At 32.3% G+C, this 10641-nt stretch overlaps 1 protein-coding gene across 18 annotated transcripts in view; it reads left to right on the forward strand.

The window, feature by feature from the left end:
• The window catches only part of LOC129795152 (solute carrier family 12 member 4), a 54516-nt gene that overhangs the window by 33532 nt on the left and 10343 nt on the right, over nt 1–10641 (forward strand). For 9 of the 18 annotated variants that reach the window (XM_055836202.1, XM_055836209.1, XM_055836204.1 and 6 more), the window contains 14 exons: nt 651–784; nt 875–957; nt 1076–1178; nt 2226–2331; nt 2438–2567; nt 2946–3286; nt 4151–4307; nt 4483–4995; nt 6935–7297; nt 7385–7790; nt 7938–8045; nt 8395–8448; nt 10196–10333; nt 10407–10618. In XM_055836202.1, the coding sequence (XP_055692177.1) occupies nt 651–784; nt 875–957; nt 1076–1178; nt 2226–2331; nt 2438–2567; nt 2946–3286; nt 4151–4307; nt 4483–4995; nt 6935–7297; nt 7385–7790; nt 7938–8045; nt 8395–8448; nt 10196–10333; nt 10407–10618 (2848 nt within the window). The remainder of the gene's footprint in view (nt 1–650; nt 785–874; nt 958–1075; nt 1179–2225; nt 2332–2437; nt 2568–2945; nt 3287–4150; nt 4308–4482; nt 4996–6934; nt 7298–7384; nt 7791–7937; nt 8046–8394; nt 8449–10195; nt 10334–10406; nt 10619–10641) is intronic. The other 9 variants (XM_055836211.1, XM_055836217.1, XM_055836216.1 and 6 more) reach the window with 1 other exon arrangement.

The raw sequence follows: 10641 nt of genomic DNA on the forward strand, positions 1-10641 counted from the left end.
GCAGCATGGGGCACTTTTAGCTAAGAATTTATAACATAGGTGCGCCCTCCCCTCTACTTTTACATAGTTTAAGGCTATCCTGAGGCACAGTATTTTTTTGGGCATAATAGCGACCTTTCACATACTTACATTAAAGTCATGATACTAAATAAAAGAATTCTATACCTACAGAAAAAAATTCCCAAAACTCCCAAAATGTTAAAAGAATACCAAATAATTATTTTATTTTATTTTATTTATTTATTTAATAGAGGGGGTGCCATTATGATTCCCCTGAAATAATTATTTTAAACATATCAAATTTTAATCAATATTCTACCATTGAACTTGAATTAAAATGTATGATTTTTAGTCTCAAAAATCCCACGCAAGTCTTTAGTTTTTTTTTTATTAATAGACCTTTAGGTAACAATTTTTTTAAACTATAGTCTCAATTTCTTTTGTAAACAATTTTAAAAACACATTGAAAGCTTAGACTAAGATGGAATTATGTACTCTCTTGTCGAGCTGTTTGATACTCTCAATATAGCAAAAGCTAGAGTCACAGAAAAGTTTCACTCTCAAGGGAAATTATTTGGAGAGTCCAGAAAGTCTTTTATAGTAGTTTCTTTTTCTATTCAAGAAAAAAATCTTCTTTTCATTTCTTTAAGGTACACTGATTGGCGTGTATCTCCCTTGTATCCAGAATATTTTTGGTGTTATCCTTTTTATTCGTCTAACGTGGGTTGTGGGGACGGCAGGTGCTATTTTTGGATTTCTCATCGTCCTAACATGCTGCTGTGTGGTATGTATCATCCACTAATTTTCACCTTCACGCTGCCCATTGATTATGAAATTGATTTTTCACCGGGTGGTCCTCCAATAATTTTCACAGACAATGTTGACAGCTATTTCAATGTCGGCAATTGCTACAAATGGCGTGGTACCGGCTGGCGGCAGTTATTTTATGATCTCACGGTAAAGTATATTTTTTGATATTCTTTTTTTTATATTACACACCACAATTTCATACTTAATGGCTGATATACATATAAAATATAATATGGCATTGAGGGAGTTTTGCATTGCCCCGCAGGTCACTTGGTCCGGAATTTGGTGGTGCTGTGGGGATGCTCTTCTACACCGGAACGACGCTAGCAGCTGCTATGTATATCGTGGGAGCTGTTGAAATTGTCTTGGTAAGTATGTATGTACATAAATAGTACAGATCTCTTATAATTATGTGTAGATAGGTAATGAAGATACCTACTTTTGTGCAGCATAAATTCTTATTTAAAATATTATTTAACGGTGTCATAAATTTGTTTCTGTCGACTGTGAAAAAAACAAATTATATTTTATTCATGGTTACTATTAGTCACATAAAGTTATTATCTACATATGTACATAATACATATGTATATTATATATAAAACTTTTTTTTTTTAATATTTCTCAAACCTTTTAACAAGCCTTTTAATTAAAATATAAAAAAAAACTATTTATGAAATTAAATTTCAATTTAATAAGTAAAAGTCCTTCTTAGATGTACATACATAGATAAAGCAATTAATGTATATTCTTCCCTTATTCTTATCCTTGTTATTTCTCTTATTTTTTTGAATCAATTCAAAAGCTTAAAAGTCTGCAAACAACTCTTTAAACATTCTTATTAGATTTTTCTCTATGGATTCGTAAAGAAATATAGAATTCCGAAATTGCATAAGGATTGCAATAACTTTTTGGAGCTTTTTCTAAAGTTTACATTGAAAAATGAAAAAGCTCCATGTTGTATCCCCATGTGACGCTCGGTGACGGTAACTCAAAACACCGTAGAGAATAAAAGAGAGAGAGTGGTCAAATCGCATCCTGTAGGGCTCAAGAGTGACTGACTTGTTCATCTCAGGGAAGTTCGTAGTACTCTAGAGAGGCATATATACGATACGATGAAGAGAGATTCATCTTAGCAAATATAGCAAGAGGGTGATCACCCTGTGGGGAAAAGTGATGTTATACAACCCTTTTATAACATTCAATAATACTATTGAAGCTAACTAAATATCCTTTGGGATAAAATGTGAAAGAAATTATGCATTAAATATTGGAGTATCCTGTCTTGTAGATTGATGTATTATAAGGGTTGTGGATACTTTCAGGGGCAGGGGCAAGGGGTGTGATAAACAATCATCTCAGGAATTCTTTCTAAATTTTTTTCCAACCTTTTTTTTTTGCTCCACCTACGACAGACCTACATGGCCCCTTGGCTATCAATCTTTGGTGATTTCACAAAGGATGCGTCGGCAATGTATAATAATTTCCGAGTATATGGAACGTTCCTTCTTCTTGTCATGGGTGAGTAATTCAAATAATGAATGTTATCAGTTGTGTCTAAAAAAAAATTGTAGGATTTTGATCAAGTGAAGTGTCTATATGAGGAAAAATATGGTTCTCTCCTTAGGTACTATTGTGTTCATTGGAGTGAAATTTGTAAATAAATTTGCATCAGTGGCTCTGGCCTGCGTCATCTTCTCCATAATTGCAGTTTACGCTGGAATATTCGACAACATCCATGGCAACGACAAGCTATAGTATGGCAACACAGGCAATAGGATTTTAACTTTATACACACTCATGTCTGCACATCCAGAAATCACATCTTTTTTTGTTGTTTATTGTCTCCAATTTATTCATTCACTCTCCTCCCCTACACACCACTATGCCCTTTAGTCATCGCATTCCCCAAATTATGCTTCACCATATTCATCTGTCCCTCATCACATATATTGCATGATGCACACTATATGTATACCCACTCACTATACTGAAAGAGCTAAAAGAGAGATATGTGATGGTGATATGATGTAAAAGCAATTTATAAATGGGGGATGCGAGTAGAATGATTATAAAATAGACGGGGGTGGTCGTATCTTTCACAACTGTCATGAGATTTCTCTTGTGTGTTACAGCATGTGCATACTGGGGAATCGCTTACTAAAGGACATTGCTATTGAGAATTGTACCCAGGAGGAAGGTGGACAACTGTGGAACATATTCTGTGCCGAACAACCATGTGATCCGTATTTTCTCAGTCACAACGTCACAACTGTACGGGGTATTCGTGGGCTGGCGAGTGGAGTCTTCTTCGAGAATATCCTGCCATCCTTCCTTGAAGATGGACAATTCATTACTTATGGTAGCAATCCAGCTGACATTGAGCAACTCGGAAGACCAACTTACAATCAAATCTACGCAGATATTACAACAACATTCACCATACTCATTGGAATCTTCTTCCCATCAGTCACTGGTGAGTCCATCTTTCATCCTTTAATTTCTTTTTATTGTACCCCCTTATGGGATTATGTACACTTATTAATTTTTAATAGAGCAATATTGTCCAGAAGAAGTCATAAATAAGTTATATCATAAAAAATTAATGTAGGTAACATAAATTAAATTTTTATGCCCTAATTGTTTAAGTCTTTTGAAAATTCCTTTTATTTTACATATACAATAAATAAATCATTCCCTTCTGCTGCTAAAGTCTATGTCTGATAGAGCATAAACTTCTGTTCGATTTAGAAAACAAAAACAGCATTCAATATAGGTACACTTAAAGTCAGCAATTAAAAGTCAAAATGCGACTAAATCTTATTGAGTTTAGTCGGAAAGTGGTCGAAAAAACCAGTTTTGGTCTGTTCTTTAGTGAAACAGGAAAATGTCTCGTAAATAACTCAATATCTCTCACAAAAAGTGTAATTCTTAATCTATTATAAAGATCTAAATTAGTACATATTGCTTTGATAACAATGGAACACATTGCGAATCATTATACTTAGATATGTGGGTTTAATTTAGGTTTTACTGGCGAAAACTGGATGTTTAAGAAGTTTATCTTTTTCATAATTTTATCTTGGTATGACCTTGTTTAAAATAGATTGATATGGATTTTGTTGTCAATTATATTAGTTTTTCATAGGCTAAACTCTAGCATGAATGATAAAACCATAAAGAAGTCCTGACTTTATTTTTTGTGGTAATCATTTTGCTAAAATTTAAACCTTTAAACACGCCAATTTCCTTAATAAAAATATGTTGATTTGTATTATATGTTGTGTAAGTAATACAAAGGAAATTTTCAACCAATTTTTTTTAATAAATTTATTTTCAGGTATAATGGCAGGGTCAAATCGATCTGGTGATTTGGCTGATGCCCAGAAAAGTATTCCCATTGGAACAATTTGTGCCATCCTAACAACCAGTATAGTTTATCTATCATGTGTTCTTTTATTTGCTGGAACTGTGGATAATCTTCTTCTGCGCGACAAGTTAGTATAACTCAATACACTTAGCAATCCCACTATGTTGCAATTCTAGGTCTGAAAACTCTGAAAATAACAATGTAAAGTGTGATGAATGTGACCTCATTTTGTAATGCCCCAAAAAAATCAACTGGTCCACTAATCTGAGGTTTATCCCTCATACTCTCATCCTTTTGTGCAGATTTGGACAGTCAATTGGTGGGAAGTTGGTGGTCGCCAACATGGCGTGGCCCAATCAGTGGGTCATCCTCATTGGATCCTTCTTGTCGACCCTTGGTGCTGGACTGCAGAGTCTCACGGGTGCGCCACGACTTCTACAGGCGATTGCACGAGACGGCATTATCCCCTTCTTGGCGCCATTCTCCGTGTCATCGAGTCGCGGTGAACCAACACGTGCCCTTATTCTCACGGTATGCATTTGCCAATGTGGCATCCTTCTTGGGAATGTCGACCATCTGGCACCATTGCTCTCCATGTTCTTCCTCATGTGCTACGGTTTTGTCAACTTGGCATGCTTCCTTCAAACAATTCTTCGTACACCAAATTGGCGACCACGTTTCAAGTACTACCACTGGTCGTTGTCTCTCATTGGGCTCTCACTTTGCATTTCTGTTATGTTCATGACATCATGGTACTTTGCACTTATTGCAATGGGTATGGCAGTCCTTATTTACAAATACATCGAATATAGAGGGTAAGTCTTCATTATTATTTGATTCTTTCTTACCAAAACATTTCGTTCAATAAATTTATGAAAGGTCATCATTAAAAAAAAATTATACAAAATGTTAAAAATTAGAATTATTAAACATATTAGGTACTGATACAATTTTATTCCCAAAAACTAAATAGAACTATAATTTTAATCAACATTGTAAGAAAATTTTTATATTTTCGTTGTAAAATTGTTTTAGAATAGTCCAGATAAAAGTCTTCAAGATTTCATAATTATTGAACCATTCCTTAGAGAACGTAGTTTCTGTGTTTACTCCATATATCCTTAAATACATACATTGCTCAGAAGACACTCCCTTTAATATCGTGCTCTGTATCGTGTGGTTGCAATAAATTTGACTGTATAAAAAGCTCGTAAAAAGCTTCTTTTTTTTGAAAAAGATACGTAAAATTCACTTTTTTCCCCCTAAATTAATGTCTTTTTAGTATCCACATTTTTTGATACACCTAAAGTTTATCTTGTTTTCTATAACAGCTAAGAACTGCAATCATAGAAGAGATTAGGCTTTTGAAATATACCGAAAGTAAACTATATGGATTAACAAAACAAAGTGAATCACAATGCGTATACACTATACATATATTTTTTGCATATTTTATATGTGCAAATTTTATATTCATTCTAAAATTTTGTGACGTGGGCTCACATTTACGAGTACCCAGTTATGTCTCTGAATTAAAAATTTACTCAAATGAAATAACACACACAGAAAGTTTGATGTTTGTGGATATCCGAGAAAAAGAGGAGGGTTAACGCGGAGTACGACGACTGACGGCATGGTTTTGTGAAATAATACTGAGGTACTTTAACTTTTAAATAAGCCCAGTCAACGTGATTAATGAGACTTTACAGACAATCATTGTTTTGGCCCTTATCAAAGTTTGTTGTGCTAACGAGATTTTCATCATTTTGCATTTTATTCTTTGAGCCTTCGAAGACGATGGCGGTTAAGACGCTTAAGCAATATTTTCTTTTTTCAAATTATCGATGCTCAAAACAACAAAAGGTATTAACTAAACATGGAAATTACAACAGGAAAAAAAAAACTGAGAATGACTTGTGGTTTTACTATATACCGTATAATCCTCAACATTTATAACTATATGTGATTATTTATTGCATTGATCCACCTAAAAAAAATATAAAACATTTTATTTATTATGTCCACGGACATGTAATAATTTAGAATCATTTTAAAGTCTTCAATATACTTAGGAGAATATTTCTTTATTAAAGTTTGCTTTATTCTCTTATCTTCTATCCCTTTAATTCCATCTTTTTATTGCAATTTGTGTGAACAATTAAACAAACTTTAATAATTAAGTTGTTTAATTATCCTGTTTGTTGACAAAGTTTGTTTAATTATTATACGTACTTGAGAGATTGTCAAATATCTTTTTGACATGCAATATAAAGCTATACAAAAAAAAAGAAAATAATCTAGGTGTTTACGTATGAAATATTTCCGGACATAACATATATACGTAATATAGTATGTGTACATATATAGGTACCTACCAATTAATTAGGCTTTTTAAGATTATCTCTGGAGTGATTTTTTTTTTAAATCTCATACTTATTAGTGTAATTTTTTTTTAAATCCTTCCTCTTCCCTTAGAACCTCATAATTATTAGGTCTATGAAGAACTGACAAAAAAAGCATAATTTGAATAATTTAAAAAAATATATTTCAATGCTAAATTTTTATACACAGAAACACGTTTTAAAACAAACCAAGTCAATTATTTAAATAATAAAAATTTATAATTTTATTCGTGTATGCCCTTATGATAAAAATAGGTCACTATAGTACCTACATATGTACATACATAATAGGAAAACGTTTGAAATTATCTCTGGGTGATTGAATTGATATTTTTCTTTCATTTCTGTGCAGCGCTGAAAAAGAGTGGGGTGACGGAATCCGCGGTATGTCCCTTACAAATGCTCGCTATGCTATGCTCCGACTCGAGGAGGGTGAACCACATACGAAGAATTGGCGCCCACAAATTCTCATCCTTGCAAAAATGACAAATGAACTAACACCAAAGTATCGCAAATTGCTATCGTTTGCATCCCAGCTAAAGGCTGGCAAGGGTTTGGCCATCTGCGTCTCGGTTATGCCAGGGGATTTCACAAAGAATAGCGGACAAGCCTCTGCGGCAAAGCAGAGTCTCAAAAAGATAATGGAAGAGGAGAAGGTCAAGGGATTCTGTGATGTTTTAATAGCCCGCAATATTCCCGATGGCCTTTGTCATATGTAAGTTCTAAATATATATCTAGTATTGGGTGTCTTGCAGATGGTTAATATTTTTGTCAATTTAATTTAATTTTTTTTTAAATTTAGCGTACAAACAATCGGTCTGGGCGGTATGAAACCAAACACAGTTATTCTAGGATGGCCATACAGTTGGCGCCAAAGTGAAGATTCTCACACATGGCAAGCATTCTTACAAACTGTCCGGGTAGCTTCGAATGCAAAGATGGCTCTCATCATCCCGAAAGGAATAAATTTCTTCCCCGAGTCAACGGAGAAAATTTATGGAAATATCGATATTTGGTGGATTGTTCACGATGGTGGTCTCCTAATGTTACTACCATTCCTACTAAAGCAACACCGTACGTGGAGAAATTGCAAACTACGCATCTTTACAGTTGCCCAAATGGAGGATAATTCAATTCAACTAAAGAAAGATCTCAAAATGTTCCTCTATCACCTACGTATTGAAGCTGAGGTTGAAGTTGTAGAAATGGTAAGACTTTTAGTTTTTTTTATTGATTTCCCTTTTTTTAAAATTAATTAAAGAAGTGAATAGTAAATGTTACTATTTTTCATACATAGTACATTTATTCTGTAAATTAAAAATATCTAGATTCAAAAGTTTAAATGTATTTTGCAGATGGACAGTGATATTTCTGCTTATACGTACGAAAGGACACTCATGATGGAACAGCGAAATCAAATGCTGAGAGAGTTGCGCCTGAATAAAAAAGAATCTCTAGGCGTGGTAAGTACGAAGTATAATAATAAATATTCCTGGGTGATGTTGTGAAATATGTAATGTAGGTATCTACAATTTATGACACGTCAAAAACATCGTGATAGATAGAGGTGACAAAGAAAAATCACAATTTTTATTTGAGAACAAGAAAAAAGAGAATGTAATATTATAAAACGATATTATGGAACAGAAAAAAAACTCTACAGATATTGTAGAAAAAATTCAAATTCTACAAACTATACCTACCATTTTATATAATATATTTTGTAAAATATTAACTGTTTAATGTGATTCTATATGGATAAAAAGTACAAACACTCAAATTTTCTTAATTTCCCCACTTTGAACGGTGAAGGTACAATCTTTGGTGGATTTCAGCGAAAGCACCGGCGAGGATAAATTGCCTCTGGTAAAATGCCTCACAAAAAAACGGCTATAGACTCCTAACCCGTTTTCCTTATTTTTTCAAAGTTTTTTTTTACAAACTTTCTTTAATTCACAATTACTGTGCAGAGAAATTAATTTCACTTTTTTTGAATTTCTTTTGAAACACCCTTTCATAATTTTTAAAAATAATTTATATTTTATATATCTCTGTTTGAGACAGCAAATATCATATTGCTGAACAAATTTCTATTTTGATATTTGCGGTTACAGACAGCGATATATACATTAAAATGTATACATATATTTACTTACCTTTTATGATGAGCAAGTCCATGAATTCATAAATCATTTAATTGTTACCCATTTGTCTTGATTAGTTACCATTTGTATTATGAATGTACGTGAACATTAAGTAAATGACTTCATCGATATTTCATAAATTAACATCGTCTCATCATCTTGTGACTCCTAAAGGATAGAAAATCATAAATACCTACATGTTGTAGGACCCACCTAAACATAGTACGATGACCACTTAGAAAAATTATGTTTCTTTCAGTGTATCAAAAATATATAAAAGAGGGAAAAATTCTAAATTAATTTATAATACATACATAACAAGGAAGTGAAAAACTAATACTATTTTCTTAAGTTGAATCTGACGGAATTAAATGTTTTTGGTGTTGTAGGATTAATCCTTCCGATTGCGTCAACCAAGGGACGGTAGGTCAATCCAAACGCATCCTTTCAATTTTAGGGGCCAGAGACGCAATCGGAAGGATTAATCCTACAACACCTAATACTATTTTCAGCATATTCTGAATTATTTTTTTTTTAATATTTATTATCAGGGATGTTTAATAATGATAAAAAATGATTCCGAGTTCAATAGTCAAGATATCTTAATCTTGGGAGCAGAAATTTATATTTTTTTAAAATGTTTTTAGAAATTTTTAAAGATTATTTTACCATGGAATAATAACAAAGATCTCTACAATTTTCTTAACTTAAAGGACTTTTCATTAACTATAGCAATAGTCAATCACTTTCTAATTAAAGTATCTGCCTAACTAAATTTTAAATTACTACATGAACTTTGAGTTATCAGTAAAATAAAACTGAAAGAAACAATGTAAATGCTATTGAATAAATGTTTATTTATTGCAAAACACGAAAATAAAATTTTATCCCTTGGATATTCATGATTTTATCATCTTCATCATTATTTGTCGTTTTCCGTGTATATTTATTTTATTCATATATTTACATGTACATACATACATATGTTTATGTACTTCATATCCATCATACATAAATGCTGTGGATGAATTGTCTGCATGATTGTATTTAATGGTTATACACAATTTTTCTCAAAAAAAAAAAACAAACAGTTTTTCACTTTCATTGTCAAATTCCAATTTCATTTATAGTTCCCAGCATGATGGCGACAATTTATCATTAAATTACTCATTAGACGCTACTAAATGTATCACAGCGGATTTTCTAAGCTATCAATATCCTATAATATCCCTTTTCTTTAATAAAAATCTATTAAAACTTTATTTTAAAAAATATAATGAATTTAAAAAAATGATAACTTATAAATTTTCGAACTTTATCTTTAAAAAAAAATAGAAGCTTTTGGCTTGTTTTTAATTTTTTACTTTTCTTTAGTAAATTTCCTTCACTTTAAAAGGAAAATAGAACACATTAATAAAAATTCTGCGAATGTTATGAAAGAAAAAATTACCATGATCTCTATATTTCAGGTACAAGCAATTGTGGACCATCATCATCCACATGATCAAGTAAAGTCAGCCACAAAAGTTAGATTTGCCGATTCAGCTGAACATAAAAGTGATGACATCTTCAATGAAAGTGGCCAAACAGAGGAAGCACAGGATGATGTAAGTTTTCTCTTACTTTATAAAAAAAAGATTTATGGAGTTTATGTGGTAAAATCACGATGTCTTTAATTAGGATTCTGAAAAAGAGAAGGATACAAAAGAATTTACCGAAGAAAATGAAAAAGACGATGATAGTGATAAAAATAAAACAAGTGGAACTTCCGCTGGAAAAGCATCAGCCAATAGTATAAAAACCGACAATGACGATGACGATGCGTCCGGGGTAGATGAGAAGGCTTCACAGGATCAGAAGTCACCTGAAAAATCAAAACCAAATTTTAAACCGTAAGTTTGTTTCTTTTACAGGT

This window comes from Lutzomyia longipalpis, chromosome 4, assembly GCF_024334085.1.
Source record: "Lutzomyia longipalpis isolate SR_M1_2022 chromosome 4, ASM2433408v1".
In the NCBI taxonomy this organism is placed as follows: Eukaryota; Metazoa; Arthropoda; class Insecta; order Diptera; family Psychodidae; genus Lutzomyia; species Lutzomyia longipalpis.